Source organism: Epargyreus clarus, unplaced genomic scaffold, assembly GCF_041222505.1.
Source record: "Epargyreus clarus isolate Ecla_fem2 unplaced genomic scaffold, WU_Ecla_fem_2.2 ptg000011l, whole genome shotgun sequence".
Taxonomy (NCBI): domain Eukaryota; kingdom Metazoa; phylum Arthropoda; class Insecta; order Lepidoptera; family Hesperiidae; genus Epargyreus; species Epargyreus clarus.
In genome coordinates, this window is record NW_027332219.1 from 2,334,821 (window position 1) to 2,356,579 (window position 21,759).

The 21,759-nt window shown below is 39.8% G+C and overlaps 1 protein-coding gene across 2 annotated transcripts; it reads left to right on the forward strand.

The window, feature by feature from the left end:
• The first annotated feature begins 459 nt into the window (after positions 1 to 459).
• On the forward strand, positions 460 to 21,703 carry Spred (Sprouty-related protein with EVH-1 domain). Of its 2 annotated transcripts, none has more exons than XM_073077737.1 (12): positions 460 to 657; positions 7,195 to 7,322; positions 9,181 to 9,281; positions 9,894 to 10,062; positions 11,189 to 11,226; positions 12,234 to 12,357; positions 13,986 to 14,062; positions 15,008 to 15,095; positions 17,660 to 17,747; positions 18,507 to 18,618; positions 19,634 to 19,725; positions 20,822 to 21,703. In XM_073077737.1, the coding sequence occupies exons 1-12, from the start codon at positions 638 to 640 to the stop codon at positions 20,946 to 20,948; spliced, it is 1,164 nt and encodes a 387-aa protein (XP_072933838.1). In that variant the 5' UTR covers positions 460 to 637; the 3' UTR covers positions 20,949 to 21,703. The 2 variants fall into 2 exon arrangements, with proteins under 2 accessions (XP_072933838.1, XP_072933837.1); XM_073077736.1 differs by having other exon boundaries at positions 461 to 657; positions 11,138 to 11,226.
• Positions 21,704 to 21,759: the final 56 nt, after the last annotated feature.

Here is a 21,759-nt window from a genome sequence, read left to right on the forward strand (position 1 = left end):
GGGCACTCTGCAATGATTTGACCTATTTATTTTTCAATGGGGCGGTGCATGAACGGGGATGGCGGGGCCCGCTGCGAGCCTTCATTCAGTAAGAGACGAACTCTCGAGGCCGGCGTGACCTATTTGCGTTTTTCGCTTCTACAGAGCTCTCGGCCGATTATACTGCTCTTTTCGTGGCTGTGAAGTGTTAATCTTGAGCGAATATTAGTGGGTTTTGTGTGAAATAGCTCGATTTCCAAATTTAACGCAAGGTTTATATAGAGGGCGGAATATCTACCGGCAGGCTCTACCATTTTTTAAAAGACCCGCTTAAAGCCCAACGTCACCTCTGCGCCGACGTCATTGGACGATATTCAGCTAAAGCGCTGTGATTGGTGGATATTCCACGTTACATAGAAAGAGCCAATAGCGTCGCTTTGTTCCGCGCTGCTGCGCGACCAGTGCGCCACCTGTCGCTCTGACACGCCGGTTTCATTGAATAACCCGCCCGGACTGTTTTATTGACGCAAGCGCACTGAGGCCCAACAAAGGGCCGAAATAAGAACGGTTCGCAAGTGAATCTGATGTATTTATGTCATAAAAATGGTGAAATCTGTGAAGTGGCGATTAGAAATTAGGATATTTGACGTGTCGAATCATGACAGAGGCATCTGAAAAGTAAGTGGTGTTTGTATAACTCAGTTTTTGCTGTACGTGTTTCGCCCTGCTCTGGGTAGGTAGGGCCTTACCCCGGCCATTTTCCATAGTTGAGGGATTGTCTGATGTGATTTTAGACGTTTCCTAGGCTGGATGGACCGTGTATGAGCTAGGGTTGGAGTATATGTAGCATTTACAAGTGATAGTGTGCTGGGCTTGTATTACGACCGCCGCCCTTAGGTCACCCTGTGTGGTGTATAGCTATAATCAATGACTCGCCCGTTCATTCACAATAATGTAGGTAGCACCGTTCGGGGTCATTTCGAGCTAGCTCTAGAGCTGTTTCGCTCAATGAATTAGATGTTTTAGCAATTATGAATGCGTGCTGTCACGCCTCGCGCACACTATTCATCGAAAACGCTGGCTGAATGAATTTACATGTCGATGTTGTATTGAAGAAGAAGAAGTTCGAAATTCAAACTGTGACTTATATTCCTATAAATCCTATAATCACATACACGAGTTATTTTTGTTCACTCATTTCTGTAGCAGGCGCATATTGGAAATGAAAATATAAAATATAATGCTATAAAAAAACATTAGTAAATTTGTCTTAATATAAATACAATTCTAATGAATAATTGCTATGTTTAAAAGCAAAGCTGAAGAAAATAATTCCCACTTAATTCAGACGAACAAAAAAGTCAAATAATTAATTCAATGTACTACATACTCCTACTTACCTTAACCCCACCCATTTTTCATAAATGTAGATACTATTTAGATATATTTTTAATCATTTGCAACTTACTAAAATCCCACTGCTGGACACAGGACCCACTTTTGACTAAAAAGATGTTTGAAACATAAAATATACTGTTTTCTTAATTACATAGTAGAAGAATTATTTACTAGTATTTTCGATTCTTCTCTTTTTTCCTCATTTATTCTGACCTTAAGGCTGTCTAAAAGGTACTCATGAAAAGGCTACCTTTTATGTGTACATTAATTTTGTATGAGATTTAAGCAACAAATGAAGATACAGACATCTGTAACCAAGTCCATATTTTATATTAGAAGTGATCACAGTCACTCATTGTCACTCAATGTCACTCTTGAGGACTGTAATGGTCATCTTATATACATATGTCTGGGGACATCCACATCCTTCCACTGAAACATAGAAACATAAAAATTGATTCATATTAGATCTCGGTAGGACCTTCCCATTGAACGACAATGATTCTACCACCATTCTAATTCTGTATTTTTACTCCTTACAAGCTAGGATGATTTAATTAGGTATAGTACGCGTAAAACTGCTAGTCCGCTCTGAATATAGAAATGAATTGCGTCGCCATAGCAAATTGTATGACTACACCTGCTCGCAACAACTTCAGTACAGACTAGCAGTTTGACAATAACTATAACATATCCAATACATAGTCAGTATTCTATACATTAAAGCTGTGTGCATAATCTACCTATCTCAGATATTCTAGTGTGAAGCAGTTCTTGTACTAGCGAGCATCCTAGTCTCGAAGAGTAGTAATGTATAAATTGGTCTTAGGTAGAACCCCAATTACTTTTATACAATTCTGTTGTCAAGAAGTAGGTGTGGTACTAAGTACAAATACACATGATTAAAATAACTAACCAAGTCAAAGTCGTTCGGAGGTTTCTGTACCATCAATTTTATATGTTACATTTTTAGTATATGTCAACATAGTCCTTGAAGTACATGCATTGTGAAATTAGTTTCTTAGTTAATTAGTCCTTAGTAAATGGTCCTTTTTCTATGGAACTCTATGCTGTTGGCCATTGACTTTAGTAACTGATGGCGTAAAGGTTTTGGTTAATGCGAAAGTTGCTCGCGAATATTTCATAGCTTATGCATCTACTAGATGGTAGCTACACAGCTATAGCACACGCGATGATTGCCAGAAGGTGGTAGAACCCGTGGTTCGACTCCGGTAACACGGCCACACCTAGTTCTGCCAAACAGCAGTGTTAGTGATGCTGTGTTCTGGTTTGTAGGGTTTGGTAAGGTAATATTTTTCAAAGGGGTTCGAGCTTAGTCCTCAGGGGTAGTGCATCTCGGGCCGATCTTAGGTAGGAATATCTAATCCTGTCTAGGTTTGATTACAGATATCTATGGGCGGCAGTAGCCACTTACCATCAAGACTGCATGCTCTTCTGCTGCTCCTATATGTATAACAAAAAAAGCAAATGGGTGGCCAATTGGTCATCCGTAAAACACTTTAACTGCTATTATATCAAATACTAAAAATATTATAAAATAAAGAATATGGATACGGAACTCTCCGTGTGCGAGTTTGACCCGCACTTGGCCAATTATTTACATTTCTGCCCCAAAAACGTATAATCCTAAATTTTTAGTCGCTAGTAATCTTATAAAAACTTAATTTTGAATCCAGATGTTACGTATATAAAAGCGTGTGAAAAAGATAATATTTCCTTTCAATGTTATTTCCCCACTTGTACGCAACCAGGCATAGTGCCTGCATCCTGTTTACACATGAGCGCTTGCGACGTCATCTTGTCCCACTACTGGGCATAAATAACGGTAGAATCCTTAGTCGTTCGACTGTCGACCCACAAAAGATTCCACCGCACACCTATTTCTGCCTAATAACAGCAGTGTTGCGCTGCTGCGTTTTGGTTTGAAGGGTGTGGTAAGGGAGATATTTCTCAGCGGCGTTCCAACTTAATATGCAGGGTAGCAACGTATCTCTGGCCAACGTCATTTGGACCTGTGGTCATGGCCGTGGCTTTGTAAACAAAGTAAGGTCGAAAACAAGGACGTATTTAAATATTTTTAAATAAAATAACGTATCAGCGATCGAACCCTCAATATCGATATTTATGTCGATAAATCGAAAATCTATATTTTTTTTATAATATAGGAGTAGCAGACGAGCATGCAGTCCACCTGATAAGTGGCTACTGCCGCCCATGGACATCTGTAATCAACCCCAGATAAGATTAGTTTCCAGAGGTCGGCCACAGATGCGCCGCTACCCCTGAGGTGTAAGCTGGAATTCCTCGGAGAAGTATGTTTCCCTTACCACACTCTTCAAACCAGAATACAACATTGCTTAACACTGCTTTTATTAGGCAGACGTAGGTATAGCAATTAAGCGCTTAATACTGCTGTATTAGGTAGAAATATGTGTGGTGGTGGTGCCGCCAGAGTAGCAGAGCTACCACCTTCATAATATCGAAATTTCGATACATTTTTCGCTGCAACTCTATAACAATAAAAATATCGCCCATCTGTGTACGATTCGAACCAGATGATGGTATGGACTAGTGTCAATTTTTTAAATACTTTTATTACTCTGAGGACACGATGCAAAGAAGCGTCGCATCGCGTATTACTAATTAGTCACTTCAAGTGGTTCGTCGAAGTAATATACTTACTACTACTACTACTACTACTACTACTACTACTACCGGATGTCAACCTGCCCTTATTACCGGTAATTATAACTTCCGCCGTATTGTGTAAACTAAATTTATGTTCACTACATTCGAAAAAGATACCGTCCTGTATAAGAGATACTCTGGCTGCACCACCGCCACACCTATTTCTGCCTAATAACAGCAGTGCTAAGCGCTGCTGTGTTTTGGTTTGAAGGGTGTGGTAAGAGACATTTATCAGCGGCGTTCTAACGCAATCCTCAGGCGTACCAACGAATATTTTTTTTTTTATAATATAAGAGTAGCAGACGAGCATGCAGTCCACCTGATGGTAAGTGGCTACTGCCGCCCATGGACATCTGTAAACAACCCCAGATAGGATTAGATATTCCTACCTGAGGTCGGCCACAGGTGCGCCGCTACCCCTGAGGACTAAGCTGGAACGCCTCGGAAAAGTCTGTCTACCTTACCACACCCTTCAAACCGGAACACAGCAGCGCCTAATACTGCTGTTATTAGGCAGAAATAGGTGTGGCGGTGGTGCCGCCGGAGTCGAACCACAAAGGGTTCTACCACCTTCTATGTGAATATGTGTCCGTCCTTACAGCAGCATAACAGCAGTGTTAAGTGCTATTGTGTCTGAGTTTTCCATATGATAATAACTTATCGGCAATAAACTCCTATATATCGATTTTTATATCGATAAATCGAAAATAGATAACATCGAAATGATGACATATCGATGCGTCTCTGTAACGATAAAAATAGACCAATGGACTACAATTTGTATCAAGATTTAATCGTACAGACATGTCTTATTTAATCTGAGGATACGATTTAAGGAAGCGTCGCATCGCTTATTACTAATTACTCACTTCTAGTGGTTCGTTGAAGTAAGCTACTTACTACCGGATGTCAACCTGCCCTTATTACCGGTAATTATAACTTCCTGTGTATTGTTTAAACTATGAGTACGTTTACGTTCACTACATTCGAAAAATGATGGTTGAATGTTATTAATATTAACATGAGTATATCTACATTGGGAACAGTAGATCTACATCGGGACCTTCAAGTAGACCTTGTTAAAAAAGTGATAAGTACTTATGCAGAAGATCATCAAAAAAGACTTCACTATCACGTCAGTATCGAGGCCATCCAGCTCCTCGATACGACGGACCTTTTTTTGTTTTTTTTTTTTGTTTACGAGGGGGAAACCTTAAAAAGGTACCCTATGCCGTGGGAGCGGCACGGAGTTATGTGGGATTCTTACCGCACTAAAACCCCCCCGGTGGCCGTCCTCGGCGCTGCGTAGAGGACTCCGGGATCTCCAAAGGAACGCAACCGGAGTCCTCTTAGCGCGTTGCCCCATCGGGCTCTGCCCAGGTGAGCTTGATGCTCGCCACACCGTCTGGTGGGCACGACGGTATGCGACCACACATACCGCCGTCCTTCCCGGGGTCACTAGCCGAGGGATACGACGGACCTAGTGAGAAGACTCAAACGGACTAAACCCTTTGAGCTAGTGATATGACACAGTGTAGTGGTAATGAAATAGTGATAAGTGAACATTATAGAACACAAGAGCAATGTGTCTACTCCCTTATTTGATAAGACAAAGAAGTGCAGTGTCAGAAGACGCCACCTTCATTATATGATTATTTAGCAGTTTAAGTTAGCGTAGAATTACTCATTAGTCCTAAATTAGGCTAGATTGTAATTAATATAAAGTACCGTACTTCCCTTGGTACTTTATATATACAAAAAAAAAAACTTGAGTACATAACGAATTGTTACATCTCGTATACCGTCTCCGAGTGTGGGTTAGGCTATCCGCGCTGGCCAAGTGCGTATTGGTAGACTTCAGATACCTTTATGAAGGTGGTAGAAGCCTTTGTGGTTTGAATCCAGCGTATTCCAGCATATTGGTAGACTTCACATACCATTTTTGAATGTGGTTCAAAAAACTGCACAGGTCTATTCCCACACACAGTCCGGTGCAGCAGACATACCTGAACAGGTAGACCTCTCCGCAGCGCCGAGGACGGCCACCGGGGGGGTTTTAGTGCAGTAAAAATCCCACATAACCCGGCGTCGCTCCCACGGCGCCGGGTACCTTTTGAAGGTTTCCCCCTCGTGAAAAAAGACCTCTCCGGTGCACCGTAGTGTATAGGCAGACATACTTGAAACTGTTCCTATATACAAGCGTGGAATCGATCTCCGATACACTAGTTTAATGTCTAAGCCACTTGCCCTACGGCGGTATCAGAATTAGCTCTTCCTGTCCAGTCAATTGTACATTACACTCGAGCGGCTACAACCGCCTAAGCGTGTTAATTACCGCTCTATATAGATCACTGGGATGGTCTCTGATAGTGTCACGTGGTTGGCCCACTGCTGGGATTCTTGGAAAGAGATTTAGGTGTGGTGTTAGGAAATTAATTAAAATTTCGATCTATACTTCGAAAAGTAGGTATAGATTCTCATATAAAAGAATTTATGATCCTCGGCGTAAATTAATATTTTATTTTACAAAGCTAATCAATAAGGCTAATAAACTAATACAGGTGCCCAGAATAACAATGATATATCATGAATAGTGCCTTTATCTGTGCCTAAAGTAGAGAGCCTCAAAGTAAGAATGTTTTATCCATAGTATCTGTAACCTAAAACACTAGGATCCCAACTTTAAATCTACAGTTTTTGGCGGCTTTTTGAGTTTTATTGACTTTTTAGTCTATTAGCAACGGTAATGTGGTTATATTTTTAATATCTATTAAATTATTATTTTCCAATGGGCTTCGAATTATTGTGTTCCCCGGGTCCCCAACATAGCTTAAAACGGCCCTGATTGTAACGACGATGTGTCATTTTTTTTTAGTTTCTGTTAAATTATTACTATCCATTGGAGCTCCGAATTATTGTGTGCACAGGGGTCTCAACAGAATTGCAGACGGCCCAAACTGTAACGTCTATAATGTGTTTGTTTTTAACCGACTTCTTTTACTTTCTGTTAAATTATAAGTTAGGGCCTCGACTAATTGCCAAGGGACCCCAGCATATCTTAAGACTTATTTCTCATGTTTTATTGGATAAAAACCCCATGTGTTCCAGTGCCTACCTGGTGCGCGTGCGAGCGCAGGTGATGTGTCGCGACGAGGGCACCGGCGGCTGGGTGGCGCTGGGCGGCGGCGGGCTGGCCGACGTCATGGTCGGCAGGCGGCTGCGACATCGCGTCTCCGGTACATATCCACCTAGTGTCTTAGTAGTGTCACTAGCGGAATAAGGGAAGGGGCCCACAGTGCCAACCCGGTGCCGTGCGAGCGCAGGTGATGTGTCGCGTCTCCGGTAAATATCAACCTAGTGTCTTAGTAGTGTCACTAGCGGAATAAGGGAAGGGGCCCACAGTGCCAACCTGGTGCCGTGCGAGCGCAGGTGATGTGTCGCGTCTCCGGTAAATATCAACCTAGTGTCAAAGTAGTGCATCACTAGCGGTCCAAGGGGGTCGGTAGGGGCCACAGTGCCAACCTGGTGCCGTGCGAGCGCAGGTGGTGTGTCGTGTTTAAGGTAAGTACCAACCTAGTGTCTTACTAGTGTATCACTAGCGGAGTAAGGGAAGGGGCCCACAGTGCCAACCTGGTGCCGTGCGAGCGCAGGTGATGTGTCGCGTCTCCGGTAAATATCAACCTAGTGTCTTAGTAGTGTCACTAGCGAAATAAGGGAAGGGGCCCACAGTGCCAACCTGGTGCCGTGCGAGCGCAGGTGATGTGTCGCGTCTCCGGTAAATATCAACCTAGTGTCAAAGTAGTGCATCACTAGCGGTCCAAGGGGGTCGGTAGGGGCCACAGTGCCAACCTGGTGCCGTGCGAGCGCAGGTGGTGTGTCGTGTTTAAGGTAAGTATCAACCTAGTGTCTTACTAGTGTATCACTAGCGGAGTAAGGGAAGGGGCCCACAGTGCCAACCTGGTGCCGTGCGAGCGCAGGTGATGTGTCGCGTCTCCGGTAAATATCAACCTAGTGTCTTAGTAGTGTCACTAGCGGAATAAGGGAAGGGGCCCACAGTGCCAACCTGGTGCCGTGCGAGCGCAGGTGATGTCTGGGCGGCACTGGGTGGCGTCATGGTCGGCAGACGGCTGCAACATCTTGAGGGTATGGAAGTGCTACTCTCAGGTCTTGAAGCGATTAAACATAGGATTTCTAGATAGTCACCAGTCGGCTGCGACATCGCGTCTCCGGTACATATCCTCATTTACTCCAGTGGTCATGAAAGTGCCATGTTCAGGTCTCGAAGCGATTAAACATAGGACATTGCTAGATAGTCGGCAGGCAGCTGCGACATCGCGTCTCCGGTAAATATTCTCATTTATTTTTGTGGGTATGGAAATGCCACTTTCAGGCCACGACGCGATTAAGCATAGGATTGCTAGATAGTCGGCAGGCGGCTACGACATCACGTCTCCGGTGGGTAACCTAGTATCTTAGTAGTGCATCACTAGCGGAGTAAGGCGGGGAAGAGGCCCACAGTGCCTACTTGGTTCCGTGCGAGCACAATAGACTGTCCGCGGCTTCGCTCGAGGTCTGAGGTGGATGACAATATTTTTTATATATCCGTAGGGAACATTAATGTTTTTAGTGATAATAGGTATATGTCCTTTTCTGAAACTCTGACAAGGCGTGTGTCATGACAATTTGTTTGTAGTGAAGGCGTAAAACCTAGCAAATAAACAAACAAACTCACTTTTGCATTTATACGTTACGCTACCACGTGTTTTATTATTGTGATACCGTTTTTAAGATTTTTCCTTTGCACACACATTAACCTACCTGGTCACCAAACTTCAAGTTTCTAGGTCACCTGAAAGTGGGTTAGATTTTTTGGTTAGTCAGTAATAAAAATGTTAATACTTCAATAACTATTTGGGCTAGAATTATGAAATTTGAGATTATAATTATTCTCACTTATTACTGTTATGTTTTAGACATTACACATAAATATTACGAAGCAGAAATAGGCGTAGTGGTTTGATTTCCAAAGTAAAGTTACGGTTACAGACTTTATATATGCCTCTACATCGTTACAAAGAATATATATGGTTCCAGGCGCCGGCGGCACCGACAGTAACGGCGACACCACATCTTCGTCTGCGAGCGCACCCACACACGACTACTACATACACGGCCGGCGAATCAGCGACGCTATGGTGAGTGGCGACCCATTGCTGGGTACTATGCCCACTAATGGGGGGCGCATCAAAGCATCCTAGTATTTCTTCAATGCTGGTTGTTAGAGACACACATGTCTATGTTCTACTGCTGGGCACATCTACCTAGTAATAGAGACTTGACGCATCCAAGCTTTTCCGTATTCCTCAATGTAGATTCATAGAGGATGTGATTTAGGGGCATACCCATGTCGGTTTTTTCAAACCTATGAAGGTCTCCGATATTTTTTCTATAAATTGTGCCGTCATGTAGGAACGAAACATGTATTTATGATATTATTATTCATTTTAAGATTGTAAAATGAAAATGTCGAATAGTTTGAAATTTTTAAAAAGATAATGAACATAAATAGAACTAAAGACATATTTGACAAATGTAATACCAAGAAATAAGTATTCCTATGATAAGAAAGCGATTAAACGAGATGAGTAGGATTTTCTTTAGATTCTCAATAATCAAATTCACTAAACAACCTAAACAGATAATTAAAAAATAATTATTAAACAAAAGCAAATATTCATTTTGAATCACATTTACATACAATAAAGTCAATATACAGGGTAACTTAACAAAATCCCTATCAATTCCAGGTGGTCCTAGAATGCACGATCAAGAAAGACTTCCAGTACAACAAGGTGATGCCCACCTTCCATCACTGGGTGACTGACGAGAAGCGCTTCGGACTCACCTTCCAGACCGCTGCGGACGCGAGGGCCTTCGACAAGGGCGTGAGGACCGCTATCGAGGAGCTGCTGGACGGTAGGGCCACATCACACCCCGTCACCACCCATTATCAATCATTATAACTCATCACACTCCGTTATAACTCACCACACCCCGGTACAACTTGATACACCCCGTTATAATTCATCACACAAGGTTATAACTCATCACACCCCGTTATAATTCGTCACATGCCGTTATAACTTATCAAACTCTATTATAACTTATCGCACACCGTTCAAAATATCACATTCCGTTATAACTGATCATACTCCGTCACAACTCGTCACAATCTGACACTTAAAATTATAAAAATTGAGATAGCTATCTACGTTAAACGATAGGGCTTCAACACGAGCATGAGAATAGCATAATTATTCAGAGGGCCCTTTTTTTTCCGACAAATTTCAAAGTCTCAGATCACACAATTTAGAATAGTGTGAAAATGTTTTTAGATTTTTTTCATATTTTTTTTCGGCGTTCACTACTTTAGACCCCCCCTTAACAAAGCTATACTAGCTATAGTCTTTGGGTCTAGACCCAAAGACATTGTTTTCATTGAAAATATGTAATAACCAATTTTGGGTATTGTTATATAAAAAGCTTGCTCGTATGTTTTGCAACGTGAACTAATTTATCTAATGTGTTTTCTTTTGCTTCTTCCCTACCGTATACTGGATTCCTACACGGTGAGTAAATACTTTATTATATACTATCTATTCCGTCTTAACCCTAAGGGCACAGGGGCCCCATTAGGGGGATAAAGGGGGCCCCAAAAAGCCAATGAAAAACACGCTATGAATTATGTTAAACATTTGTAAATAGAAATGTTGATAATTAAGGTTTCAGTTTTCTTTATATTATTTCTAACCCAGGGGTCGAATTTTTGTCTGCCCAGGGCCCCGGCATTCCTTATGCATTCCCATATATGTAGGATACTGGGTTCGAAACCCAGTCAGATATCAAGATGTATTCAGATAATTAGATAAGAATTCTATGGAGAACCATAGAGTTAGAATTTATGGTATAACACCCTATATCACTGCCCTATAAAGGATGTATTTTGAATGTTACATTTTTTTATTAGATTTTTTTGGTTTTCTTGTACCAGGTCTGGGTGGGGCGTGGCCGTCACTTCACGCGTACAAAAAACACAATCCAGCGCCGAAAGATGATGACGAGGAGAACAATATATTTGAAGTAAGTGATATGATCATCATCATCATCATTATAATATTGGTTTGAAGTCACAAGGGACCAAAAACCTTAGTAACTTTTCTTTACGTTAAAAATATTTTTGCTGTTTTAAAATTAATTGAACTATTACAATCCACGACATCCCTTAACCAAAGTTTTTAGTGTACCTCCAAGCAAAACTGGTCTCTTCAAAAATTCTCCGCTGTGCAAAATATGTAATGAATACAACTGAGCACGTGCATAAATTGTAGACATCGACATCTTCCATAATTCGTTTAAAAATAAACTAACGACTCATTTGCTTACTGTTTAAATTAAACTGCTATTTTTATATTTTGTCATTTTTAAGCTTAAACAATACTGTCTAACATCCTATTATATTTGTCTTTTGTTTTTACAACAAGCAAAAACATGTCTTAGGCTAATTACGAGAATGCTGTACATACTTATAATTGGCACGTATATAGGGTACATTGTTACTATTGTATTTAAGTTGAAAATGTTATGTATACTAAATGTATGTCTAAATAAATAAATAAAATAAAATACAATGATTTATTGAGAGATTATGTATTGACAAATTTGGGAACCTGTTGAGAATTTGTATTGACAAAGTAAAAAACCTAAGAATGTATTTTTATACATCCCTATGATGTGAAGTACATATTTTTTATCTACTAGACTTAAATTAGAAAATGTCATTTTTTTAATTTTTTGATTTTTTTTCGTTGCTTTTATATATTGCATTGTTTTATTTACTTTTTAGTATGCTGTTTTTCAGTTAAGTATTTGTTTCCTTATAGTATAAAAATCATGTATTCGTTATATAATAAATATTTTTTATTATTTCTTTCAAAATTTATAGCAGGCAGTAATTGTTAAATTTCAATCTATGATTTGCAAAAAACCTTAAGTATGTTTACACTTACTAAATTTATTTTTTAACGAACCCTGCCGTGACCCATGGGGGTGTAATTTTGAAAACTACTGACTGACCATAATTTTCGCAGTGCTTGAACCTCCCGTCGGACTCGCGCTCCAGCTCGGAGAACTCCACGGCGAGCCGGCCGCGCCGCGTGGACGTGCAGACGCCCATCCTGTCCGCCATCACCCTGCCCGCGAGACCCCGGCCCGGTAAGATTCATAATTATACCATAGATTAGTAAAGATTACTCACTCCTAACAAGAAAATGTACCCAGTTTTGAGAATTGAAATAGTTGCGTTAAAAACGTTTGCCACGTCTCCGTGCTAAAATGTCCCTAAAATATTTGAAATAATTATTTATTTATTACGTAAATTACGTAATTATTACGTAAATTAGTTATTTATTCGTAAATTTTCTCTAAAATTGTTTTTATTTGTCAAGGATTCAAAAAAAGAACTTACTAAAATAAGCTGTTTGTGGCTTCATTTAATTTCAAAACGGCGAAGTATCTTTATTAATCTATGAATTATACTTAACTAGCTGACCCGGCAAACGTGTTGCCATATAAATTAAAAGAATGTTAAGGGTGAACAACCCTTATCACTTACGGGTTTGAAAAATAGATAGAATATTTGAAACTGCGATGGTAGCGAACTCTGTCGAATCCAATGTGAAACATTCAAAAATCAACAACTGCTTACGAATAAAAAACCTTTTCCCACGGACTAAATTGTGAGTCTAACCGATTCTCAAGTCCCCTTGAACACACACAACAAATTTCATCAAAATCAGTCCAATCGTTTAGAAGGAGTTCAGTGACATACACACGCACATAAGAAATATATATAAAGAATTTAATAGAGTCCGCACCAAACTTCTAGTCCGCTCCGCGCGCCCTAGGCCCAGTAAGATGGGAGCACTTGGTAGAGTCCGCGTCAAACTGCTAGCCCGCTCTGAATATAAAAATGAGTCGCGTCGCAACAACAATGTATGTAAGTCAGTGGTAGAATAAGCGATCGTCCAAAATTGTTTTGACTCCCAACAGCCAATATATTATTTTAAAGGTGGTAGAACCCTTTGTGGTTCGACTCCGGCGGCACCACCGCCACACCTATTTCTACCTAATAACAGCAGTGTTAAGCACTGCTGTGTTCCGGTTTGAAGGGTGTGGTAAGGGAGACAGACTTTTCCGAAGCGTTCCAGCTTAGTCCTCAGGGGTAGCGGCGCATCTGTGGCCGACCTCAGGTAGGAATATCTAATCCTATCTGGGGTTGATTACAGATGTCCATGGGCGGCAGTAGCCACTTACCATCAGGTGGACTGCATGCTCGTCTGCTACTCTTATATTATAAAAAAAAATATTATGTTTACCTTATTCACAAATAAACTGATTTGATTTGATTTGAACAAATAGTAGATAGATGTCAGCACGACGAACACAGCGCAGGGCCCGCTCTCGCGTTAGTGTGTCCTTACGTTGCTATGCTTGTAGTGTTCAACCTCATTGGCTCTCTGACTAAACCTACGCGCAACAACTTCAGAGCAGACTAGCCGTTTGGCGCGCACTATATTAACTGTGACCGTAACTAGCCCGAAATACTCCACTTGGTACCAGTTATGACCGTAAAAAACACGCAATAAACACACGTAAACACAATTACAGTGCACGCTCGTCCGAGACTTTGTAAGATGCGACGCTCTACTTGGTACTAGTTGTGATCGTCCCTACAGAATAAACACATAAACGCCATTACGGTACCCGGTTCTCCTATAGTTATTGATGAGTATATAAAATTATTATATTAAATAATTAATTCCAATAAAATAATATTTCAGACATGAAGTACGAGGGTTACGACGACAAGATGGAAGACTCAGATCCCGAACGGTGTCCCTACGTACACTTAACTGCGGTAATACATAAATAATAATATAATATAAAATAAAAATATTAAAAGAAAAAAACTTCTTTGGCGGTTTTAAGAAAGATGAGTGATTTTTTTTGCAATAATACAAATAAACTCACAAAAACGAGCTGGTAAAAGTTCTAATATTCATTATATTGGATACATATCTTTCAAAACATACAAGTGTATATTATACACCCATATAAGAAGTTATATTTCTTTAAAGTAAAGTAAGGAATTCAGAAAATTGTAACAGTGTTGTGTATGTATACATTATATAATATTGTAAAAAGTTAAATCATTGAAAAATAAGAAATACATTTAAAAAGATATTGGTCTTCACGTAGCATATAGTATTATATACTTTTTTTATAATATTTACTGACCAACTTGCCAACTTTATGGTGTATATTCTTAAAGACCATCTAGTGAATAAGACAGTCTAAGAAGTTGATCTAAATTAACAAGCTTCTACAAATGTCTATATGTTAAATTGTAGACATTTGAAGGCCACCTAGGATCAAAGGCCTCGTCACTCCCCTTCAGTCCGTCAGTATAATCATTAGACAGTCATAATTTCTCGTCTCAAGAGAAATAGTTTGAAGGTGGTAGAACTCTTTGTGGTTCAACTCCGGCGGCACCACCGCCACACGTATTTCTACCTAATAACAGCAATGTTAGGCGCTGCTGTGTTCCGGTTTGAAGGGTGTGGTAAGGGAGACAGACTTTTCAGAGGCGTTCCAGCTTAGTCCTCAGGAGTAGCGGCGCATCTGTGGCCGACCTCAGGTAGGAATATCTAATCCTATCTGGGGTTGATTACAGATGTCCATGGGTGGCAGTAGCCACTTACCATCAGGTGGACTGCATGCTCGTCTGCTACTCTTACATTATAAAAAAAAAATAAGATTTTTACTTTATATGAATTATTTATATTAGTATCGCATTGTCCAGGTGCACGAGTACACGTACCCGCAGGTGTGCGCGCGGCCCGAGCGCTCGCCGCCCGCCGCGCAGCCGCCGCTGCTCAAGCGCGACTCCGGTATTGTAACATTATATCTTTATTTTACGTTTTATTAAACTAACGCTATGTAAAAAAGCGTACTATAAATTAAGTGATTATTTGACTGACAAAACGGTGTGGTCTGAATTAGCTCCAGCTCCACATTTAAGATGATATTTAAGTTTGCAAAATGCACAGTTAAGGTAGCTTGTCGTTGCGGTCTGGCGTTCACAACAACCAAATTTAATTTTCAATTGCGACATAGTAATTCGTGTGATTTGTTAGATAGCAATTTATATCCACTCGCACATAACACGGTTTCAAACGGAGCACGGTGACAGGCAAGTGCACTTGTTCGCTTGAACGCGGCACTTCGTTGCAACGATGACTCATGCACGAGTATCACGTCGGTTGCGCTCGAGCGATTGTTTTGACGATGCTCGTTAATTACTACCGATTTTTGAAATTAAAACACTTGTAACTTTTTAATTATTACGAGTATGTAAGAACTATTAGCACCAAAAGATAACTCGTATTGCTAGCTACTCGAGGATGTATAGTTTATCACTGTGCACTTGTTTTTGACTACTATTTTACAATTAAATTAGCGGAGCAAAAAGTAACAGGTCACTGTCGTAGTGATGCGCGTACGCCACCACATGTACTATTACGTTAAGTTAACATTGTCAAAAACATTTTTTTTTAAAGATGTATGTTATGGAGTTTCTTTCGCCGCTACTTCTCCATAACGAAACACCTTTTGAAGTGGTGGTAGTTGTATTGACATTCAAAAAGTGCTCTGTAAAGAACCTATTTTGAATAAAAAAAATTGATTTGATTTGATATGCATGTACTGTTTGTGTTTCGCCTTATGTTAAAGTATCGGCTCATTGCTGTACACACCGCACGCACATCCATCTTACACCACAGCTTCCAGCAGAGTGAGGGAGGACCGTGCCCCGCTCACATCACACCATTGTTCGCGGCGTGTACACGTGACACGACAGAACCTTCATATTACTTCTCATGCACTACACATAGATATCAAATCAAATCATTTTTTTTTTATTCAAAATAGGTTCTTTACAGAGCACTTTTTGAATATAGTATAGTATAGATAGATAAACAGCAGTGATAGCCTAGTGGTTAAGAAACGCGTCCTCTCGATCGAACGGTCCGAGGTTCAAAACCCAGGCACCTCTGATTTTCAAATTTATGTGCGTATTAGAAATTAATTATCACTTGCTTAAACGTTGAAGGAAAACATCGTGAGGAAAACCTGCATACATGAGAGATGTATAAAAAAAAATCTCTAATGTATGTGAAGTCTACCAATACGCACTTGGCCAGCGCGGTGGACTATGGCCTAATCCTTCTCATTCTGAGAGGAGACACGTGCCCAGCAGTGGGACAGTAATGGGTTGATGATGAAGTATAGATATCTCACCGCCCTGTAATTGAAGGAAGCCATTAAATGGCTTAAACGGCTGATTTTAAGTAGACACATAAGTAAAACGTCAGCCGTTTTACTTATGTTTTCCCATTTCCGACTGTCATGGTATAATTTACGCGGAAATACCGATATGTGCAGTTAAGTGGTGCAAAAACAACACGAAATCGAAGAAAATTTGCGGAGAAATATCGTTTCATTCGTAAATGATCTAAAAACTACATTTTTTTAAATACTTTTCAAACATGAAAATAGATGACAGTGACAATTTCAATTGTCAAAACTGGTTACATTTTCTTGTTAGGAGTGAGTTGTCTTTACTAATCTATGTAGATTATTTCTAAATTTTACAATTGGACATGACTGCACACCATTGTAATGGTAGAATGTACGAATTTCTCTTTTACCTGTTTTACCTGTGGTTTCGCTCGCGATCAAAGGTAGAAGACAATAGTTGATTTTGTGTATCCCAAGCAAACTGTACTTTGTTTCGAGATAATAGGTAGAGTCCGCGTCAAACTACTAGTCCGCTCTGAATATACAAATGTGTCACGCCGCAACAACAAATTGTATATATTATAAAGCTATATTTCTCGAGTGTATCACAATAAAAGAAACATTTGGAGGAAGATGATATATTTTCTTAAATACTTTATAACTATGACGATTATGACAATTGGTTTCCCGCCAAAAACTAAATTTGTCCCGCCACGCCGCACCGCGCCTCACCGCACCACAGATTAAAAATCATTCTGCCACAATATGTATTAGCGTGTGTATATGTAGCTGTGTTAGTGTGTCCTTACGTTGCCACGGAGTATATGCATATAGTTGTGTTAATTTGGCTCAAACAGATTGTCATGAAATATTCAAGTTCATAAAGAAACATAAGGTATAATCCGCGCCAAACTGCTAGTCCGCTTTGAAGTTGTTGCGAGTAGAGTAGAGTTGTAGTCATACAATTTGCTATGGCGACGCGATACATTTCTATATTCAGAGCGGACTAGCAGTTTTACGCGGATTATACTTAATTATAAGTTATTCTTATGTAATTGTCTTCTATAAGAAATAAAGATCTTTTAAACCTAATTCTTGTCAGATGGGTCTCTTCTCAGCTCAGCAGTGGGATAGTAATGGATGTATTTAATTACAGGGTCCATTAAGAAGTGCAGCTATAGCGGTCCGCCGCCGCTCCCGGACAAGAAACCCACCGAGACCTTCCAGGCCAGGATAAAGTGCAGGTGAAGTGCAATTTATAAATAAATTGTATTGATTTATATTAAACTTACAATTGATCTACATACTACTGAGTTAGATTTCAATTTAATTTCGGATAATAAAGATATTTATAAAAGACTAGCTGACCCGGCAAACTTTGTACCGACTCAAAATCTATTTATTAAATATATTTCATATAAAATATAGCCTATGTTACTCGTGGATAATGTAGCTTTCGAATGGTGAAAGAATTTTTAAAATCGGTCCAGTAGTTTTTGAGCCTATTCATTACAATCAAACAAACAAACAAAGTTTTCCTCTTTATAATATTAAGTATAGATAAGCTGCGTTTACTACACACGTTTATTTTTCAAAGATATCTTATTTTATTTAATGAGAAATGGGGCATAATAATGTAAAGCATTGAAAGACCATTTTTTGAAACCCGGTCTTTTAAACAGGGATCCGAGGGTTTGGGGTTCTAATCCCAGGCACCTCTTATTTTTCAAGATTGTGTCCAGAAATCAATTGTCACTTGCTATAATGATGAAGGAAGACATCGTGAGGAAACCTGCATACCTGAGAGATTTATAAAAAAAAATCTCACAGGTATGTGAAGTCTACCAATATGCACTTGGCCAGCGCGGTGGACTATGGCCTAATCCTTCTCATTCTGAGAGGAGACACGTGCCCAGCTGTAGGACGCTAGTGGGTTGATAATGATGATAATTGTTAGCAAATAAACCACTTTTAGCCATAAATAAGCTTATTGTGTGTTACAGACATTGTCACGAGTGGTACTTGGAGAGTGCTAATCGGGCGGGGGCCTGCGAATATGCTCCGGATTGCTTTCGCTCCTGCATCGACTATGTCTCCTGTATCAAGTGCGCTCAGGTAACTTGATTCAAATTGCTTTTGGACACCAGATATTTTCAACTTTGGATAGGACTCTTAGAAGTCTAAATGTCTAAAATGTTATTTATTTTTATTTGAGGAACAGATAATATAATATTGTATGGAAAAACGTATGTCGTTATGTATGCGTATGTAAGAAGCTAGCAGTTATAATGAAAACAAAGGAATCCTTGAAGTTTATTAACTTAAATTTAATAAAAGTAAAAATTGTAGTTTATGTTACTTACATAGTGTACACAATGTAACAATACTTTATGTACTGTACTATACTGTACTGTACTGTACTGTACTGTACTGTACTGTACTGTACTATAGTTCTATATAGTATGTTAACATATGTCAAGCAGTTTGCGCTGTAGGACGTGTCAAAGAAGAACATATATATACGCTGGGAAAACATTAAACTGTGCAGGATAAAAATATAGTCTGAAGCTAACACATACATACGCTCGAAAAACATTACCTTCCGTCGTAAGAGTGAAATAAACACATCTCAAATGTGCTCTGTAAAGAACCTATTTCGAACAAAAAAATGGTTTTGATTTGATTTAAAATGATAATATTAAATAGGCAGTGGTAGCGTAGTGGTTAAGAAACTCGGCCTCTCGATCGAGGGGTCCGAGGTTCAAATCCCAGGCACGCACCTCTGATTTTTATTAGAAATCATTTATCACTTGCCAAAACGGTGAAGGAAAACATCGTGAGGAAACCTGCATACCTGAGAGATTAAAAAAAATCTCAAAAGGTATGTGAAGTCTACCAATACGCACTTGGCCAGCGCGGTGGACTATGGCCTTATCCTTCTCATTCTGAGAGGAGACCCGTGCCCAGCAGTGGGACAGTAATGGGTTGATGATGATGATGGATATTATAACGATTATAAGTAAATGTTATTTTTAAAATTTGTATGAATATTTAGTTTATTTCTCGTAAGTAATTGTTTAATCTTAAGATAGATATTAATAAAGATCTTAAACCATAATATATGTTTCAGTGTATGCTGTACCACTGCATGTCGGACGCGGAGGGTGAGTTCACCCTGCACCCCTGCGCTTGCGCCAAGCCGGACGACGCCTGCGCTAAACGGTAACTATATTGTTTATTTAATTATTTTTTAGTATATATCAGCGTTTCTCAGCCTTTTTCAGCCAACGGATCAAGCACAGTTTTCACGGACCCTCTTAATAAAATAAACAGCAAAAAAAACGGATTAGGTATTTATCTTAGTTATTACAGATACAAAAAAAAAACAAATACAGAAGGTACACGACTGTTTATTATGAAAAATATGAAAAAAAAAATGTGAAGGTTGGTGTTGCTTTTTTGCAATTAAATCGGGGATATTCGGGTTGATGTTGCTACTAAGCTGTAATCTCGAATCAGATTCTACGTGTAATCAGTTTCTGTATTTGTTTTTTGTATAAACAAGAGTAGACAACGCCTTTTCACAAAGGTATGTGGTTGAAAAAAGCAGTAAAGCGGCCTTGCATTTAATGAGCGATTTAAGTATGGTCCAGAGATGACACGGCGGACCCCCATACAAATACTCGCGGACCCCCAGGAGTCCGCGGACCACAGGTTGGGAAACGCGGGTATATATTATAGTAGTTATGTATCAGGCGTTACTTTGCGGATATCTATGCTATTAAGTTAAGATTAAAACTACTTCGCAACAATCCGCTACAAATATGTATGGTATATATTTTTAAACCATGCAGTACGTACCACCTTTCCTCCCACAAAGGATGCGTGCAGATGCAAAAAAATAAATAATTAATTAATTATTATTGGTATATAGGAGTAGCAGACGAGCATACAGTCCACCTGATGGTATGGCTACTGCCGGACATCTGTAATCAACCCCAGATAGGATTAGATATTCCCACCTGAGGTCGGCCACAGATGCGCCGCTACTCCTGAGGACTAAGCTGGAACGCCTCGGAAAAGTCTGTCTCCCTTACCACACCCTTCAAACCGGAACACAGCAGCGCTTGACACTGCTGTTATTAGGTAGAAATAGGTGTGGCGGTGGTGCCGCCAGAGTCGAACCACAAAGGGTTCTACCACCCTCTAAATTTTCAATCCCTATAGTTTCGGATTTAGCCCTGAAGGACTATTTGAAAAATTCACCCTGTATAATATATGTGTATGTAATATTATATCCATATTTTTATATTTCCAGATGGGTGGGTTTAACTATTCTCAGCTTACTAGTACCATGCCTGTGGTGCTATGTACCTCTCCGCTGTGTGCACCGAGTGGCTCGTTCAGCTCGTCTGGCCGGAGGACTCCACGCTCCACACAAGTAGCATCAAGCCAAGACTGGTCTCGATCAGTCTTCTGTCCACCCCAGGAATGAGCTATGGTCATCCTACACCAGTATAGAAACTCCGGAAAAAGCAATATGTTCCTTGCAAGTAAGCGGCAGGAATGAACTATGGTCCTCGTACACAAGTATTGAAACTCCGGATAAAACATTATGTGCTTTGGAAGCAAGCAAGCACGATTTTAATAAGAGTAAAAGTATGTTGTGGTTGAATGATTTTGAGTTGCCTGTTGAAGCGGAGATGCATACGTTATGCGAAACTAAATCTGATGAACAAGATAAGTGTTCTGTGAAAAGTAAATCTAAAGATTCTATAAAACTCGGTGCAATACGTAGTACTTCACACGATGTCACTATGTATGAAGTCAAAACTGATAGTGAAACCGACTTAAAACCAATTGAGGTACATACAAGATCAGTAAGTCAGTCACTCCCACAATTAGATGGGTATTCAACGAATACTTTATCGAAATCAAGAACACTAGTGACTTTGAAGTCTCACCCGAGTAAGCTCTCGAAAAGTGATAGTACAAGTCTATAAAATATACAAATGGTAAACATTACTTTTATATGAATATTCGAAAAGTAGAAGCATTGTAGAAGCAAAGGTACCAATGTCACACCTATTTGTAGAATCATGAATCAGGATGGTACCTCCGTCACACGTATTTTGATGGATGTGGAAAATGACCCCTATAATATTCAATAATTGAACCGTTATGTTAGAACCACGAAGGTACCTCAAGGAAGACAAATATATGGAGTGTTTGGATTGCTTATAGAAAACAAGTAAT

Bases quoted from the DNA above. Each gene is read 5' to 3' on its own strand.
- Spred (XM_073077736.1), top strand. From the start codon at position 638: ATGACAGAGGCATCTGAAAA. The intron at 15,096-17,659 runs GTATTGTAACAT...ATTTAATTACAG, and splicing joins GCTGCTCAAGCGCGACTCCG to GGTCCATTAAGAAGTGCAGC. The intron at 17,748-18,506 runs GTGAAGTGCAAT...TGTGTGTTACAG, and splicing joins CAGGCCAGGATAAAGTGCAG to ACATTGTCACGAGTGGTACT.